At 41.5% G+C, this 19,705-nt stretch overlaps 3 protein-coding genes across 3 annotated transcripts in view; 1 reads left to right on the top strand and 2 right to left on the bottom strand.

Moving 5' to 3' along the window:
- Positions 1-14,799, bottom strand: part of LOC135945197 (leucine zipper putative tumor suppressor 2-like) — a 59,239-nt gene extending 44,440 nt beyond the window's left edge. The window contains exon 1 of the mRNA XM_065492716.1: positions 14,396-14,799. Within this exon, the coding sequence (XP_065348788.1) occupies positions 14,396-14,447 (52 nt within the window). The 5' untranslated portion in view covers positions 14,448-14,799. The remainder of the gene's footprint in view (positions 1-14,395) is intronic.
- A 1,077-nt stretch (positions 14,800-15,876) lies between these two features.
- LOC135947858 (insulin receptor substrate 2-like) lies at positions 15,877-18,219 on the top strand. Its single transcript, XM_065496826.1, has 4 exons — positions 15,877-16,034; positions 16,333-16,588; positions 16,707-16,912; positions 17,209-18,219. Exons 2-4 carry the CDS (start codon positions 16,515-16,517, stop codon positions 17,763-17,765), a joined length of 837 nt encoding a protein of 278 aa, XP_065352898.1. The 5' UTR covers positions 15,877-16,034; positions 16,333-16,514; the 3' UTR covers positions 17,766-18,219.
- Positions 18,220-18,292: 73 nt separating this feature from the next.
- On the bottom strand, positions 18,293-19,589 carry eca (eclair). Its single transcript, XM_065496829.1, has 5 exons — positions 19,356-19,589; positions 19,093-19,208; positions 18,925-19,029; positions 18,717-18,863; positions 18,293-18,660 (listed from the first exon to the last, which is right to left on the bottom strand). The coding sequence occupies exons 1-5, from the start codon at positions 19,489-19,491 to the stop codon at positions 18,511-18,513; spliced, it is 654 nt and encodes a 217-aa protein (XP_065352901.1). The 5' UTR covers positions 19,492-19,589; the 3' UTR covers positions 18,293-18,510.
- Between the last annotated feature and the right edge of the window lie 116 nt (positions 19,590-19,705).

The raw sequence follows: 19,705 nt of genomic DNA, 5'->3' as shown, positions 1-19,705 counted from the left end.
GTGTGTAATTCACGTCGTGCTGCTGTGTTAATTTTCGTGAAAATAAAATAATCGCTCGTCTCGCCGCCGTTTTTCTCTCTCGCGCGCGCCAGCGTCCCTTCTCGCTCTTTCTTGTTGTTATTATTTTATCGGCCTGCGAGACGGAGCATCGGCATTCATGAGCACTCTTGGGAAAATAAATACTACAGTCACGACCTGCTCCATTCGACCGATCTCTCAGGGCGTGGATGCTAATGGAAGAGGATTGAATTTCATGAAAGTTATTAAAATGTTTTAATACCTGGCACGGCATGAATGCAATTAATGGGGAGCATAATTAATTTTGGTCTGTCCAAAAGTCATGTGACGGACGACCTAAAGAGCCACTGTGCTGCGGCCGCGAGAGTTTTCCTATGCACCAAATGTATTCTGAAAAACAGGAAAGGGTGGAATCTTCTCAAGACCCGTTTGAAAATCGATTCACTAATCAAAAGAAAATTTTATCTTAACTGCGGATGAACCACATTATAATGTCTACCATAAAAAGCGCGAGAGCCTCGTCAGCCCAATCCATCACTTTTAACTCTAGGCACTAGGCAGACTGATTTGGCGAGAGCAATAAAATTTGCAATTAAGAAAAGAAATTACCGAGTGTGCCTTTGCCTGTGAGCATCGTTGGAAAAGGTCTAGGAGTTTTTGACTGAGTCGGAGAGGCTTGTGGATGGACGATGAGATCCCGGCCGGGTCAAGTCACGACGTAGCCGCGAGCGGTCGCCGTGTTTTTGGACGCTGCGTTAGCAGCAAGGTGTATATTCGTACTTACGACTCGAGACAAAGGCGGCAATAAAATGCGCGCAGTGGCCCACTCTCGCAGAGTCGCCGCATTTGCTCCGAAAATGGAAACGCCAAAAATGGGGGTGTAAACGCAAACTAGTAAGCTTATGGTTTGTTTTTGCCGTATAAAATTCAATGAAACGGAATTCCGTTGAATATAATTGAAAAAAACCGTACACCTGTGAACAGGACCTTTATATTCTCATTCTCTGATGCCAGGGTAATAGAACAACACGATAACAGCTTTAAAATATTTAATTACAAAAGGAGATGCAAAATAGCGATGAACAGTTTTGATAATTTTCTTTTAAATCACTTTAGAATCGTTTTCGGACAATAAATGGGGCTCTTTGCTGACAAAAAGGCAAACAATTCGCGTTATTTCTCGCCCAGTGCGATGAAGTAATGCGGACGAGACACGACTTACATTAAAAACTGTATAAGAATCGGTCATTCATGCATATAATAATGCCACCGATGGGAATTTGCATGTCAGTCAGTGTTACGGTACATTGCCATGTGCAGTTGTTGTTGTTGTTGCCGGCATCGGCCGCAATAATGCTGCTCTCTGGTTTGAAAAGTGACATTTGATTACAGAAGAGGAGAGCAGCGAGCTCTCGTCCTATGCTCGCTCACACGTTCCCAGGAGAGCGGCCGCTTTTATTGCCTTCTTCGATTCACCGAATTATCAAATTTTCTCAAAAAGGAAACCGAGCTGCTTTTGTGTGATCCCCGCGAGCTGTAGGTCTGGGTTTTTATGCACCGAATAGAGATGCACCGGGGCGACACACTATTAGCACCGAATCGCTACAAAACGGGCGGAAATTTGAACGCACGATTTTTTTCAACTCAATGGCGATGCGTGTGTTCGTTGGATATAAAACGTGTGAAAAGCGAGACAGGCTGTTTTAACATTTTGACGTGAAAAAATTGGCTGGAAACTTTTCACAAATTAGTGAAGCATAAAAGGCCAAACATTCTCACAGTTTGTGGTGAAGCCAGTCATAAATTGTAACACATTTCTCGAATCGAACAGAAATCTGCAATTAGCGCGTAGATTGACTTTGAAAAGGGGAAATCAACTTATTAAAGTGGCACAAAGCTTGAATTTGAATGAATTTCCTTCACAGTTAGACGGAAAGGCGGCTGTCTCCTCTTCAAAGAACCCTTGCGGTTAATATATTAATTAAAAACATAATGAATCTGAGCAGACGGCTGAATTAAGGATGTGTTTGGCTAACTTAATGGCGGCTATGTATTGCCTCTTTCCGTGCAGATTAGCATTTAACAAGGCAGAGGTCCCCAGCTGGCTGCGTACTCTCCACCTCTGTGGCGCAGAAAACATAAGTCAGTGACACTCGCTGGCTTGAGAAAGAGAGATGTAAACACAGTCTGTGACCGCAGAGCGAGAGCCAAGGAGCGATTTAAAGAAATGAGATAATTAATTTTGATTAGGTCGATTAGATCTGGGAACGGCCACTTGCATAAATCACGCCGGAACAACGCAAATGCGCGCCGACATTACCTATTAAAGGAGCTGATCGCAACATGCACACGCACTTTATATGCAAATTCAATGGCTACGCTTTTATTATTTCTCCGACTGATTGATTTCACGCTATGGTAGGTGGGGCGATTTCTCACTCTTTTGCCGCTTTCAGTGAATTGATTTCCGCCGGATTGGGCACAACTGAAGCCACAGGATTTGTTTAACAGTTTATTCGTCCTAATTTGCCTAGAGGAAATTCATCGATATGGAACTACCAAACATGCACACAGATCGACAAGAAATTTTGAAGTTTTTGTCGTTTAATATGCACAACAATCTAGATTATTTCCTTTTAATGCAACAATTAAATTTTTAGTACATGCAAAAATCGCAGATTATGCAATAAATAAGCAGCAGGTAAACCAATCAATCAATCGTGTTGCTCTGTTTTAGGGGGCTCGTCATGACCCATTGATATAAATGCATAATTAATGTCCCCGATTAAGTTTTTGAGTGTATATAAGGAACGGAGACAGCGACAACCATACTTATGGCAGAAATTTCGCAATTACGCAACCAGTCTAGCTGATTGCCCCTTTTACAGAGTTGCTTCAGGAGCAGCGTGTAATTACACTATTGATATAATCGATCTGAGCTGAGCCACCCTTCGGTTATTTGGTTTTGGCATGACAGCTCCTTTGAAGAAGAGAAATGCCGCACACGGTGCGAGCGTGGATAAGTAATGGTTCCGTTTCGCCTTTGACGCAGATGCACACACCCTGGAGTTAAAATTCAGATCAATCGCGCGCGCGGTGGATGGTCCAAACGCTCGGCTTGCCGAAAATTTATGATAATTACAGAGTAACTACGACAAACTCATCCGCCGCGCTGGACCTCGCTTATTTTTAGCCAACGGTGCCGGTTGTAAATTAATGAAAGCACACCACATAATCAAATTTTCAGATTAGAGAGTATATCAATGAAGAAAAGGCAGCTGTTGACCCGCATCGCCTTTTTTGGGTTTGGATTTTAGACATTTTTCCCCGCCATGACTCAACGCAACGGCGCTTGTACGCGCGCGAAGATTTTCGCCACAAATGGTCGACGAGCAATTAAAAAAAGACTTAATTACAAAGTAAAAAGATGTGTTTCTTAACGAATGCATATTATGGTGTGCCATCAGGTGGCGAAAACCGCTACAATACCATTAAGTGTTATTTTTTTTTTAAATTTTAGGAATCTTGCAGCGAAACTCGTGATCTTTTAAGACCATAATACGACAAGAGTAGTTGAATTAAAAAAATAGCTGACAATTTTTCGCTTGACATCAAAGTTTTTTCCGGATACTGATCAACTGCAACGGTCAAGGGATGATTTGCGTGCGTAAAAAGGCAGGTGCGGTGTCTGTCTTGCGGCAGAAAGCAACATAAAGCTTGGCTGGAAAAAAGTTTCGGTGTGCCCATTGTAAGGCTCCTTCCGTGACACAGATTGAGCAAATCTCTTCTTCCCTCTAGCCGCACGCGTTTTCCCGCTTTGATCTTTTCTGATTCGCCACTGAAGCAAAAACTCAATTTTGGTCCGTCCTTTCGTCTGGCTGGAGCGGGCCCTACCCACCAATCAGGTTCGGATTTCCTTTTTATCAACTGTCAACAAAGCGCTTAGACCCCCACGAGATAAGGATCCCAGCAACATCTTCTTCTCGTTTTACTAATTTTCTGCATAATTTGATATGCTAAATTTATTCGAGATTTTGTGCCGCTGCTGCCGAATATTTCCCCTGACCGAAGGGTTATATCTCTGGCCATCTGTATATAAGGGGAACCGGTGTAACCAGTGGCAACGCACATAAAAAATACTTCGAGGAGACCACCCTATCCGCCACGATACATTTCAACTTTCGGCCAGCAGCAGCAGCAACGGAATTATGCGTACCTATAATATTTTACTTCATACTTCGTGAGTGTGTGTGTGTGAGCTGCGGGATTTAATTTCACGGCACAGGATAGTTATCGCTCACCGAGAGTGCGAGGAGAGTGGCTCTGATTTCATACCAACACACACGTCTTGCTGTTGTCGCGATAAAATTGCCAGCCGTTGACACGCACACACACGCGGCCAAAAGGGCATCCTTTCTTCTGTTTACGTTAAGGGGTTCGTTTGCCCAAGGTGGAATTCGTTGAAAAAATTTAATTGGAACTGGATCCTCGAAGGAACCCAAACAATTTCTTTTGAATTCTAGTGTTGAAACCTGATCGCGCGCATCTCGAAATTATTATCTGAATGCTTTTGTGCAATTTTTTGTTAGAGATTTTGGAAATTTATTTAAAAAAAGGAATAACAGGAAATAACTTGTGATATAATTTTTTATTCCCGAACTGATACTAGAGTTTGAGTCTCATAAGACAGTTGAAGTGTGCTTGATTCATTCTATGGCGACATTTTTTTCATTGCCAGGTTGCCGATATTGATTTCGACTCTCACACATGAATAATTAACGCCGTCAAAGATCGAGACGCTCGCATCTCGCAGTGTTAATTTATGTTTCGGTTTCAAATAACCGCTTTTAATGCTTTGTGCTGATCGATATCTGAGCGTGCTCGAAGAGGTATAGGTGTGGTGCTCGCGGTGGTGACCTCAAACGGTGGCCCAGCGACCAGGTGTGCACAAGCAAGCAGGTTAAGAAGCGACTCTAACATCTAAATGAATTACTCCTCCATTGATGGAGCAAGAAATTCGCACTCTTATCGCTTCTTAATCACCACCATCATTTTTGCCGCACCGCTTCAGCGCCGACGACTCGTCCTCGCGAATCTGATTCAGCGCTGTGCTGTGGTAGCCGCAGACTGAAGATTGATGGGGGTTTGGACCAGCGAGTTCTGAATGCCACTAATGGTCAGGTCAGAGATTTCCTTTTGGAATCGGCAAATTGAGCAAAACAAAGCGACGTGAATTTTTTTTTTTCACTGCACAGACAGACAGGACGCGGCTTAACTTCCCTTGTCGTGCATACGCTGGGATAATTGTTTTTTAATGCGCATCATTGAGAAATCTCTTCTCCAGAAAAGGCTTGCGGAGCAGTAAAAAGGCACAAAGCGAAATTTCAGCCAAACAATCGAAAATCAACGTCACTGCTCAATATTTATAGCCCATTTTTAATCGACAATCTCGAACCGTGGGACTCTTCAACTTGCCATTCAAATTTAAGCGGCGTGTCGGCCGGTCCACTGGGGGCGCAGGCCGTTATTTATTTTTAAGGACACAATACGAATTTTACATGTAAGGCGTGTACCGGCAAAGTCTTAAAAATCAAATTATATATAAATAAAAACACACACACACGCGGTGTCGGTCGGGCAGTCGGGTCGGCGGCGCTGAAAATTTATTGCCCGGCGATTTTATCAATAAAACTGCAGCAGCGTGTCTGCGAATTTAATACGCGCAAAACAAAAGGTCAAATTCAAATCAGGTACACGGCACATTAAAACAAAAGCAGCAGCAGCAGCAACAGCGGTACCGAGAAAGGCTTATATAACGCGCTGCGGTGGTGTACATAAACGAGCGCTGAGCCTCCTCTCCGTCTCATCATTATCAACATCAGCAGCAACAGGTTTCTTTTTACAACTTCAATGAACAATAGAAAATAATATGTGTGCCCAAGCAGTTAAGAATGGATGCTGCGCCAGAACAATGAAAGTTTTCTGTGTGTGTGCTCTGCACACTACGTTTATTAGCGTGTGTGTATGCCGTTCGTTCTTTGGGGAATGCAATATAAAGAAGTTCGCCCTGATGCTCGCAGTCGGAACGAGGAGAAATGCAGCCGCGTGATGCAATGCCAGCTTCATTGTGATTGTGATGGATCCGATCAAAGCCATCAAAGGGAAAATCATGGAGAGCAAACGTTTGATTGGATCGTGCTTTTGTCCTTCACATTGGAAACGGCCATTCTATTTTTGGACGGGCATGCGAGTTTGGCAGGTTTATTCCGCACGGAAGGTTGTTTTAATTAAAAGCTGCTTTCTTAAATTGATTCAGATTAGCTGGAGGCGTCGAGGAGTTCCTCTATCCTGCCTGTTCTCTTTTTCAATAATTTAGACAAATTTATATTCCATGAAAATGACTGAACAGCCTTAAATATAATTTTTGTAATAGAGTTCATTCCCCTTTAAACAAATAGTCATTTTATGCGCGACCACTTAAAAGCACAATTATTTCTTTCACAGTATAATGTGTGTCAAGGTGAAAGAGTCACGGTCCAACACGGATACCCACAAGACATTATTTTGTTTATCAATTAATATTGATGATGATCTCCAATTATGCGAGGACAATCGGCAACAACGGCAGCTCTTTGTTCCCGAAGCGAAACAGTTAGATCCGAGGGCGTCTTGTGTGTGCCGCCATAAAACAATTTTATGCACCATATTAACCGCAGGCGCCCTTTCAACTTTAATATTTCCCACGAATCTTTTCAAACTTTTGCAATGCAACATAATAAAAACGAGTCTAATTACTTCACACACGGCTAAATGAAGACGCCAGCTTGTTTTTCATTATTTTCTGTTCCTTTGATGTATCGGCAGGCGCACGGGACGAAAATTTATATGTTATTGTGTTCATAAGCAGAATCAACACCAACCGCCTGGCACATTACGGTGAGTGAGTGCTACGAGAGAAAGAACGTAATAATAATAAGAGTCTCTCTCTCTCTCTCTCTCTCTCTCTCTCTCTCTCTCTCTCTCTCTCTCTCTCTCTCTCTCTCTCTCTTTCTCTCTCTTTGGCGTATCCCTGTGAAGATACCGCCACTTTGCCTTAAAGCTATTAAAACAACATATTGATGTGATAGCACTGTTGTACTTATAGAGTCAATACAAAATTTATAGGGCCTCTTTCGCGAGCAGGTGAATAAACTCTCGCCGTTGGGAATCAAACTGGAGCGCAGAGAACGAAAATAAAAAGAAAGAAAAACTAAACCGGCGGCAGGGTCAACCTGACGAAAGGCAAAGGGCGGCGCATCGCGGATTCCCCAGGCGGAAAAAGCGACGGACTGACGTAATTTTTCACTCTATTCAGGTTGCTGATCTCATACGCACAATAACATAAAACACACACGTTTTATTGAAATAAGGACGAAACAGAGGAGGAACTTTTCATTTGATCACATGTATTTATTAATCGCGCCACAAATTATAGTTAAAATAATTTTTTTTTGTGAATTTAAATAAAAAATAACGCAAAATACAAATTTAAAATAATCATTTGATTATTGAGGTTTTTCCACTTTGTCACGTAACATAAAGATTTCCATTTGCACGTCAATGTTTGAAAAAGAGGAGGAGGTTTTGTTTAAAGACGAGTCTGCATGTATCTTCTCCAATAGCCTCCATTCATTACAGCGCAGACAGCAGCAGCTTCTTCTTTCCAGACAAGTTTAATTACGCCTATTGCAAGATTCAAAAAGAAACAAATGAGAAAATGACAATCTCTGTGCGGCTTATGTCGACAGGCTGACGCTTGTTTTCAGCGCGATGCATCTCCGAATTGTCACTCAAACGGGGGATTTGAAACATTAAATCCGCTAACATGAAACGAGTAATGATGGCAGCTGATTTTTATTTTTATTTAGAATCCATTTTATGCGGCTATTAAATGAGGGGAGAAAAATGGAACTGTCTCAAAATGATATGAATTATAGACCAAAAGCATGACACAAAAACAGGGAAAACTCTTTATGTTTTTTCCCCAGAGGCGATTTCGGTCCACCGTGACAAAAAGCGGTATTACGGTCACCTAAATCACACCAAAGCCCTTTAGGATATCAATTTTTAAGTCGTTTCCACCATTTTCCCAACCTTCAGGAGAAAAAAGAATCGTGTTTTCGCACAATGCCAAGCCTGATCATTTCCACGATTTTTACAGCTAGAGAATCATCATCAAACGCACATTTCCTGCTGCATCTGCCATGCTATTAATTCACATTTGTGTGGAGAATTCAATTTGCAGCTGTGCGGAAATTTTCGAGCGCACACACACACGACAGCCGTGTCATTTGTTTTGTATTTATAACCGCGAATGAGCAGATTGCTCTCAAAATATAAGCGTCCTTTGTTGGCCTCGCGAACCAGTCGAGCGTTGATATTTTGAAGCAAAATAATAATTAAATGACGTGATTGTGCCGTATTAAACGTTTATTCTCCGATAAATAAATCAGAGGGAGAGCCGAGCGTGCATTTCGCATCTCAGCCATTTCATCTAGCTTTGTGTCGAGTCACGATTCGGCGGAAAAATGATTTCTGGCGCGCTCGCTTGCTCGCCGACCGAAATGTTATCTCGACGCGCATCAAGTGAGGTATGAAAATTTAATTTGGACCCAATTTTTCGGGTGTTAGCAAATTTCCCCTAAATTATCGCTTCTCGGAAGCAACCACAGCGAGCGGAGAGCCCGTAAAGGTATATAATAAATGTGTGCGTCTCTGCGCTCGTTTAATTAACTCTCGGCTCGGGCGAGAGACGCGAGGCGTGTGCTTTTTGCTGTGCATCTTTCTCGCGTCTGTCAAATTGCAAATAAGCTCGAGCTTTTCACCCGCGGACAGAGCCTCATTTGCATGCTTAAAATCAAATGCAGCGCAGTCACGTCTCAGTCGGCAGCGTCAGGCGCATTTCATCCTCGACATGAAGTATGAGAACGGCGTGCGAAAGATATTTTAAATGCGAGCCTTAATACACACCGATCTTGATCGAATTTATCAGCAGAATGAGCGCCCTTTAAGTTAAATTCGTGCAGCAGGATGGCAAAACGAGTTATGCAATCAGTTGGGCACGTTCCAATTCGATTTGGTGGAGAGACACATGTGTCGCACGGATATTTGCGAAATATTAAAAAAAATTGAATACAAATATTAAGCTTTACATCATTAAATGAGATGGAGCTTTATAACTATCTAATGGCAATCTTTTTAATTTGAGCCTTCAAGACTACTTGGTTTTGCTAAAATACCAGGTTATCTCAGGATTCAATGGAAATTTAAATGTTAACAAATGTAGTTAGAAAAATACGCGTGGCTCTGAGAGCTAAATTTTAAATTTCTAATGTTAAAAAAATCTTAATCTTTTTGTTAGGATCTGCGATTTTTCAATAACCACTCAGTCCATTAAAAAAGTTAGTTCTGTTATCCAAAGTTAGGTTGCAAGTCTCCAGGACTATCTGCCATTTAAATTTAATTATCTCTGAGGTATGATTTACCTTTTATCTCTAAAATTGAAAATTAAAACCATTTCCCTCACCAATTTTTATTCTACAGAAATAAATACAATCCAAAAGAGTCAGATGTGTTTTAAAAACAAGGAGAAATTTACTCACTACTTCTTTTAAACATTTTAACGTTATGTTTTACGTCTTCTTTAACTGTATTTTTTGCGTATTTAGACTTGTGCAAGTCTGTGTAAATCGACTTGCCTAGCCTCCGTGGAGATTTTATGGTGCCCAAATGAAAAGCTCAGAAAAAATTGCCTGCCGTTGAAATGTCACAGACACGACGGGCTGGAACTGCCGTATTTATTTACCTCCATTTATCCGCTTTCAAAAGGTGTGAAATGGTTCACACGCAGTGACACGAAATAATCGCCGCCTCAAAACTCTTCACCGCTTATCGCACCTGTTTTCTTCGCGCGCGGTTGACACACGCTCTCTCGCACACAACAAAGAGATAAAAGGCGAGTGAAATGGCCGGAGAAAAGAGTAATCAGGCGGCGCCTGCTGCTGGCGCAATGACCCGACGAGCAAAAAAGGTGGCACAACACTACTTTAAAAAGTGTATTGGCCCTTGCGAGCAAATAAAAAAGGCAGTCTGCCGAGGCATTTTGATGAAGCTTGGCCGCCGCCACCGCTGCTGGCCGGCCCGCAAAAAAACGAGTTATAAACAATTTATCCCGCAACGGAGAAATTTGCTTGTGTACATTGACGCACATCGCGAGAAACAGTAGAGAGATGTATACACATAAAATTACAAGATTCAGCTTTTGACAAAAATAAAAGCTCGCTCGTGATTGTGTGTGTGTGGTGCAGTTTAAACTCCCGTTAATTTGCGGATGGAGCGTTGTCTCTCCTCTAAAACCTACGGCCCAGCATCCCGTCTATCTGGTTGCTACAAATAATACGTATGATGCATCACATCGTGGCCTCGGGCCTCGCCAGCACTCACAGTCAGTCAGCCGAATGCATTAGAGGCTCGTCAAACATACGGTGTGCGCGCGGTAATCACACACCCTACTTTTTTCCTAGCATATCTACCGCTCGGGCTTTTTGCGGCACTACGCAGACCTCGCTATTAATTGCCGCCGCGAATCTGGCATTTGGAATATTTTGCCCCCAGCCTGATTTATTGCGTATTGTGAAAGAAGCGATTGTCGACGCAAACGACTCATAAATTTAACCGAAAAAACATTTCCTTTGCCAAGAACGTCGAGAAAATTCAAATAATTTCGCAGATACTTTTTCATCCGCCAAAAACAACGTTTACGTACTTTGGTCATTCAACGCTGCGGCCTCCTTTCGTTCAAGATCAAACTTCAATTGCAATTTGATTTGGTTAATCTGTTGACCGTACACGACTCCGCACTTACGCAGGCCAATAAGTTCAATTGGAAAGGAAGTTGAAAAAGTGCAACCGTTAGACCAGCGGCAATCATTCAATGCGATCCGTCCATTCGGCGGCTTTTCCTCTATTAGGATTTGTTAAAAAGCGCGCTGTCCACTCTGATCGTCGCCGAGCCAACGGGTTTGATCGCCGCCGCTGAAAATTGAAATCAGGTTGTGTACGTTCATTTTCCGGTTGATTATTGATAGACGCGTACGCGGCGGCATTAATTTCCACTGAACACATAAATAGAGTACAACATACACAATCGGTATTCGCATCTCGCGAACGGGGCCACATAGGAATAAGTAATAGATCCTAACGCGCGTGTGTTAAGTTGCATGTACTGTACCGCGGTGATTTTATTAATTTATGCATGCTCCGCGCGAGAATGGAGTTCTGATTTGATTTATTCCGCTCGGCGTGAAAGACTCGCGTGCGTTCATTGTAACTGGGGCGCACTTCCTGAATATCTGCTTTCCTGAATCACTCAAAAATCTTAATGAAGTCGACTCGCGGCTGCAGTTGAATTGCATAAATATTATCTTTCAGAACGTGTTTGGAAGTGGTCGTAAAAATTCGGCCTCTCTCATTGTTCTTCCGACGACTTTCATCGCAAAACGCGACCTTGATTTTAGTTTGCTACATAAAAGTGGGATAAAAGTATGCATCTCGACTGTTTGAATTTTTTTCAAATAAGTCATAACCGCGCACTTATTAAAAACGTAACCCACTTATCTAGTTTTTTTTTGCCATGAACTAGACACAGACGTTCGCTATATATAGGGGAACAGACGAACAGAGGGTAGTATTCACGCCGCAACGCACCCATGTTTAGAAACGGGACAATCAGGCAAATTCAGTGGAAAGCTGCATGTGGATGAAAGGATCAATTATTATGATGATGCAGCTGTCTCTCTCGTTATCTACACCGGCGCCTGACGTGTATTTACTCAGCACTCGGGCATTATCTCGCGACATTGACGTCCAATTTTTTCCCCTCTTGATATTGACTTTCACCAGGCGACGTGCATCTAAATTAATTACAAAAGCACGCCCCGGCGACGTTGGATGATAAAGTGCCTTTTCACAGTCAAATCCGAATTGAAACGTGCACATCAGGCAACGGCCGACACGCATTAATCACGTCAATTAATACTTTATTACGGCGAGAGAGCGCGGTGTGCGCAGCAAGCCCAATTATTACCACTTCATTTGCCGGCGCAAAGCACCGGTGCGTCTAATTTATTTATTTACTGACAACTAAATCGGACCAAACAAATAATAATAGCAGCAGCGGCAGTCGCGGGCAAAAAGCGGCGCGGTCTCTCTCTCTCTCTCATTAGGGCGTCTATTCAGTTGTGTTTTGCCACAGCAAAGCCGGATTATTCCGTGGCCATTCATAATTTGACGACTGGCTCACGTTTATTGGTCATGTGGAAAAAAATCGTGCACGCGGCCCCGAAAGAATCCGCTGATAAAATATGAAACGAAAAGAAATACCGAAGCCTCGCTTCCTGATTGCTGTGCATGACAAAACGCATGCTTCCCACAGGCGACTGCTTTTTCTGCAATTAACCGATGCCAGAAAATGATACGCTGCTGGTCACTGGTTTTTTGTCCGCAGCATTCTGTCACATCTGTGCTCGCCGATGAGCGTGAGAGATGCTTTTTGCGCGCGCCCGAGCCGCGCGCGATACCATCGCAGCAAAGCAATTTTCAGCTCAATCGGACAATGCCTTTTTCTCTGCCTACGGTGCATGTTGTGTGTGAGTCTGGATGCAGAACAAAAAGCTGGCGAGATTCAATTTTCGTATCGCGACTTGTGTTCTAGGAGATTTATTTACACCAACACGACAACAGGTCAGTATGGAGTGGCAACGGACAAACACCGTTCTCTGTGGAGAATTGGATGACATGTGTGTGCTGAGTGAAATACTTCCTTATTGGATTGGTTTCTGTCTTTTTTGCAAAATCCTGAACGGATTACGAAGCTTAATAGCGATTTATTGATCCGATTCATGACATTGCTAAAAATATTCTCAACTAGGTTGCACGTCCAATAATATGCGGTTACACTGGATGAAATAATATATATTAACCACACAATAACCGTTGAAAATTCAAAGTCTGAACAGTAAAAATGATACCTGTAGCTTCAGGATTATTTAATCAAGGGTGAAAGCATAATTATTTATATTTTTTAGGACTTTGAATTTACATCTTAGAATTAATTTTCACTTCAGTTCATTGTTCCTTCATTTCATAAATAAAGCGTATAATATATTTTCTGTTTTTTCCAGGGAATTTTTAGCAAAATTGTTGAATTTATTTATTAAAATAAATTTGAGTTTGAATAAATTATCCGACATAAAAATACTGAAAACCAATTTGATGCATTTATTTTATTCTCTGCGCGCGTGCAGCAATACAAAAGCTGACAAAGAGCCGCGAGTAATAAACAGCAATAAAATAAATTTGCACCGGCGGGCAGCAGAGGCTCGTCACTCATCATCATCGTTGATAAATAAGTTTTGCATATTTCGAAGCGGCGGCCCCCTACGTGCAGTGCCTTTGTTTCGCGCACCGCTTTCATGACACCATAGCCCTTGAATTCGTCAAGGAATAAATCCAATCTCATCTCACGTCGAGAAATTGGTTTAATTTTCATTCGTTTTCATGCGCTGAATTGATAACTGATTTTTTAAAAACGTATTAGAAACAAACACGCCCGTTTTATCGCCAGTTTTCGCAAGTTTCGGAGATAAAGTTGATATTTAGTCCAAGGGCTGCACACTTTGGCGCTCGTCAAGTTCACACTGTTGGGCCACAGGTGTTTACGCTGTGAGCACCAATGAAATTTGCCAACGATCACACTTGGCTCTCGTTTAGCTGCCCGAATTGTCACCAGTTTTTTATTAAAAAATCGTGCACAGACATAAGAATAGAAGAGCAAGATTCTAAATCCGTACTACTTGAAGCTTCTTCGCGAAATAAACAAATATTCGCAATGTTAAAATTGATTAAATGAAATTTTGTTGTTTCATTTGAAACAGAATATTATGAACTTAACAAATTAAGAATCTTTTCTAAGTATGAATTATATTTTAATTTCACCGACGGTATAAATTTTCGCAAGCTATTTTTAAATTAAGAAACAAATTCTGGAAAATATACCGTGCAAAAAAACAATTTTCGAAGAAAATCAAGAAAATTATTCATGATCGAGCAACTTGTTAATTTTTTAAGAACTTGAAGTGCAACCGAGTTAAACTCACTTCGGCTGCAGTGTTTTGGGTCACCAAAAACTAACAATTAAATTGTATTTTAAATTAAAAATATCCTAAATCAACGAAAATCACAAAATACAATTTTTCGAAACAACAAAAATTTATTAAAAACCTATGGTTAGTCTTGCAAATTTAAATAAAATCCTTAATATAAATAAAACTGAACTTACCGCCGTTGAATTTGCTGAGATGCAATTTGAATTCACTGCTCTTCTTCAGCATGTTGAATTAATATGCAGTTCGTTATTTTCGAATAATTGTTAAACGCAGTTTTCTTTGGAAGACAGTGAGTCTTGGAGTCTGCCGGCGAGAGTCAATTAAATCCGCAACACCATGCCACTGAACGTTTTGTGCCGGCGATGGAGACAGTGAGTGGAGTGGAAGGGAGCGCGGACTCGATGCTCGAGCTGCTCGCTAGCCCGTCAGATTGGTACTGAGCGAAAATCAAAAGTACCAGGCCAGACTTGGCGGCGCAGCGCGGCTTTGGGCGGGAGACGGAGCGCGCACTCGCACTCGCACACCTTGCTCCGCTCTTGCACCTTCTTCAGGTGGCTGTGCCTGCGGAGAATAAGGTGCACGCCGCACCGACCGACAGACTGTGCTGCTTTCATTACTAGGCCAGCTGACTCGCAGTGCCCTCTTTGGATCTCACTTGCCAATTTTAATAAAATCAATTTTTTGTGGGAGTGCAATAGCGACGTGAATTATAATAATTCAGTACAATTTTTTTAAGTTAAAGGTTTGCTAGTTTTTAACATTGATTCATCTTTGTTTTAATTATGAATAACGACTATATTATAAGGGACAAAACTTAACTTTGCATGAAAAATTATATAACTCAATGAGAAACTGAATTTGCAAGAAACTCTTTTTAATGAGTTTTCAATAGAAAAATTTGGATGCCATCTAAGTAATTTTAATTAAATTGATGACAGTCAAATTATTCTCAAATCGTGGAAAAATTATCCTCCGTATTGACAAGCTAATATGAAGGTGACATTATAATATAAAAATAAAATCGAGAATTGTATTCAACCAATTCAATTATTGACTCTCCTATTTTACTAGGAGAAAAACAAACCAGATAACAGAATAAGTTGACTTAGAAAAGGATAATAAAATAAAGGTTAACAGTCAATAATGGCCAATGCATCAGCTCATCATCTGTAATCTTAATTAAAATCACAATAACAACAGCATAGAGAAACTATGACGACTTCAATAAAATGATAGCAAATAATTATAGTTGGTTAGCTAATCCTATGGACGAAGAAAACAATCAATCACTATTAATCTATATGGGCATCAGAGCAATTTCAATCACTGTTCATAATATATAGCCTTGAAATCAATTAAACATGATTAAGGGCAAAACGCTTGTCGATCCCCCAGTTAAGGATGCCAAACGCCATTTAGAAACACGCGTACCGCGCCGCCGTAGCCGTAATTATCAAACGCTGTTCCTACGTAATTTAAGTTTTATTCGTCATCGCCTCGCATTGTCATCACTGTACAATTACGCAAAAATTTTATGCTATATCTGCACACGACTGGTTAGTTCTGGTTTGGTGCAATCCATTGCCAAGTAGTTAAGTAAGTATGGTAAGTAGTGTAGTAGTGTGAGTGGACATGATAAGACCGAATTTCCCCGAGCGCGTATTACGTTGGTAGCACTGTCTGTGCTTTTTTCACAGCAAGTTTCACTCGCCCATCACACGATCGCACCACAACCATACGTTTCATTCGACGTAGGTCGCGTGATCGCCATCTTCGCATTTTCCAAATTCGAAGATGTTTTTCAAAACAATGGTTCGTATTTCGGCTTTGTGCTTTGTGAACTTGACTCTTGTCTCTTTGAGTTGCTTTATCTACGATCTGGTGGACACTGCGCCCTAGTAATCTGAGGCGGAGTGTCCTAGTTTTGCAAAAAAGTTTTGGCACAGCACAAAAGCATACCCCCAAAACATTGCACTCTCTGTCCGTCCTTGTTTGCATTTCACTAATATATATTAAAGTGTCAGTCACGAAAGAGCGAACCTGTCAACATCTTATAATGTTCTGTGTGTCCGTCGTAAATTTGATTGTCTGTCTTTTTGTTTTATTCCAGATTCTTAATTTTTCCTTCGCATACTCCTAGAGGTAGGCTTGCAGTAAATCTGCCCAGCAACAGTTGCAATAGAGCTTGTCCTTCATCCTGTCACCGAAGTTCATCTCAACAATCACTTTCTCTAACCATATTAACCTGCTGGAGACACATTCAAAGCAAATAACCCTTACCGAGAAGTAAAAATGGATTCAGACAAATCGATTGGTGCAACTGGAATAGCAATCCCGAATTGGATGAAGCAGAAAATTGGTGATCGGTAAGACTTCATACGTTTTGCTCTGCTAAAAATCATCAGGTTTTTTTTAAAGATTTTTCATATAATATCATACATAATTGGAAAAGTGTAAAAATTTCTACTGCCATACTGTTTCCAGCTATGACCTGGATGACTCGTCCGCTTTTTCGCCGCCTTCCCAAGACGACGCTTTCTTCTACATTCGCTACCCCAAGACAACAGCCAGACCCCAATCGCAGACAAACTACCACAAGATAAACAAGTACCTGGAAGCACAGCAGCAATCTGAAACAGTGGCCAGTACAGCTGCTATGTCAACAAAGAGAGCTCCAGCTGAGAATATCAGTAAGTGTGAATTGCAGCTTCACTTGACGTCGAGATTTATCTATTCCTAGCTTGATTGCTTAACAGTCACCCATTGGGTCAAACAGAACACAGAAATATTTTGCTGACTTTGAAACAGGCATGCAGCTAATTAAATCCCAGTCAACATTACCTCAGAAGTATGATAAGAGCTGGGTCAAAAAGGGGTCAGCTGCTGGTCAGATAAGAAACTTTCATTGAACTTGTGTTTTTTTCCGCGCGAGCCCCTTTTGCAATAACGTCAGTCCACTCTATTTATGTTTCTCTTCTCATTTCAGCCACGAGCTCTGGTTTCCCGAAATCGATCGCCTCGCAGATGCCTCCGCAAATGAACACCACCTTGGATATTGAATTCGATCCTGAGCAGCCGCCGCCAAACCTGTCGCACAGGCGTGGCAGCAAATCCCTGCCAACCTCGCCGTTGTCCAGCCCGAAGAGCTCGAGGAAGGCGCTGCAGAACCGCTATTTCACGGCCGCTTTCTCCACCCCAGAACCGTCGTCCGCCGCAGGTTACTCCGGGTGGATTCTCAACAGCCTGCTCGGCCCTCGGGAGCATTCGGTCGAGCCTGCGCTTCCGCCGATCAGCGAGAGCCCCAGCAGCTCAGTGGCCGTTGCTCCTCCACCACCCGCGGCTTCGGCCCAGCTGGCGGTTCCGGATAAAGGCCTGCGCAAGGTCAAGTCTGCCGCCGCGTTGAGCGACGATGACGAAAAAGACGGCGAGAAAAAGAAGCTGCCCATACAGCCCATACTGGCGGAAGCTAAGAAAATACAGGCATACAAACCGAAACCATCAGAGCTGCGGGAATTGAATTTTTGGTCCCCAACCTCGATGTAAGACACGCCAACATTTCCTTGATTTGATCTGCATTCGAGAGTAACATTTTTGAAGACAAGGCTGATTAGAACAAACGTTAATTGGGGTTTGCTTCAGTTTTTAAGTTGCTGCATTTTGACAAAATTGTATTTTTGCGCAATCAGATGGTAATATTTCTCTAACCTCCAGACAACCCGTTATCACTCTTATCTATAAACTTAAAATGCCTGACTTAGATTATTTTAACTCAATAATTGCTGTTGTCAAAACAACCTTGTATAATAACAACAACAACTAACTGCTGGGCAACATTTTTGCAATTATTTTTGTGTTTAAAGAGTAGGGGTGGTTTGTTATTAGTCACTATGGTTCATAACCCTTGTTTTGAGTTCTTATTTTTGTGATTAGAAATTGCATCGGATTTCTTAGCTAAGGCTTGTAGCAACAACCTAAATAAACATACTTAAACGAAAAATGAATTTCTGTAAAATTGACATGCTTGGAGTTACAATGCTTAAAACTCTTTTCCTGAAATTATAAATCCACGGTATGATAATTATCAAATTTATTAAAACAACAACCAATTTACAGATATAAATAATACTAGTAACTTAGCTGAAGTGTATTCAGACCTCAAGAGCTGAGTTTGCCAAATTAAAGGGGGGTACACAAAGATCCAACAGTTTTATTATAATTTAAGTAGGTAGTGGCTGAGAGAATCTTGAGAAAGAAAAATTTGCGCTTCCACTCTTGATACAAACATTTGTTACACGAGTTTTTTGGCCTCGAAGAAGCTCTTGAGATGTTTCATCTGCCAGGCACCCATCGCCAGAAGAACACAAGTTTGAGACAATGACCACCACAGCACTCGCTGGTTTGTACTTTCACTGGTTTGCCGGAATCTCTCCTCGCGGTACTGATAACACCAACATTAATTGCTAGATGCCCTTGAAACCAACTATAAGTGCTTACTCTCTGGTAGTTCTGCTCCTTGGTTATCTGCTCAACCTGATCCAACAGCTGGCGCACTCTCAACTGAAGTTCTGACAGCTTTTCCTTCTGTGCGATGTTGGCATAGTCAATGGCGTGTTCTCCGACCTGAATGTCCAGGTGCACTCTCTGCGATGGAAACATTTATTGCTTTATTGAATATGCTACTTGATGGAATGCTTAATTTTACCAACTGAGTTCCACTGAACCATTTGGTGCTGTTGGAGTAAAGGCAAATCACATGCTCTCCAGGTGTGTGAGAAGTGAACGTGAACCTTCCCTCTGAGCTGTACACCTAAATATTCCAATAAAAATGAAAATATTGACTATTTGATCTCGCGTCGTGTATAATTCATACTCTGGACAGAATTGTTTTATCTTCAGGATCTTTCACTTCTACGTGCATCCCAATTCCAGGGCTGGAAGGCATGAATCCACCTGTTCTCGGATCATAGAGCTGAACCTTGTAATTTCCTGTCAGAAAATTGAAAACAATTTTATTGAAAAGTAGAGACATGTGTACTAGTCAAATTCAGAGAAGATTCAGTTTTAATTTCAATAATAATTATTACGAATGGTAATGTGGCACTCAACCACACCTCCCGGCTTGTCAAAACATACCTATCACTTGGGTTTCATCTGGAATTTCTTCAATGAAACATTTTCTTTCTGTCTCTCCGATGTGGAAGTACAATGGCGTAGCTAATTTCACACATATTACAAGAACTAGAGCTAGTATTTTTGCTAAAGTGTTCATTTTGAGGCAGAGCGTTCACTCTTACGAATTATTTTCACTACTCCACAGATGTTTTCTTGCTAGCGCTGGCCTGCTGGTGCTGGGTTGTCAACAGGAACCTGCTGACGTGGTCAAATCATGTTTTTTTGCGTTTTAAGTCATTTTATTAAGATTAAAATATTTTTCATTTATTTATAAAATAAATTTTGTCCCTGCATTTAAATCCTAAATTAAA

This window comes from Cloeon dipterum, chromosome 1, assembly GCF_949628265.1.
Source record: "Cloeon dipterum chromosome 1, ieCloDipt1.1, whole genome shotgun sequence".
Classification (NCBI taxonomy): Eukaryota; Metazoa; Arthropoda; class Insecta; order Ephemeroptera; family Baetidae; genus Cloeon; species Cloeon dipterum.
The sequence above is the reverse complement of the archived record's forward strand: the minus strand, read 5'-3'. Positions and strand labels throughout refer to the sequence as shown.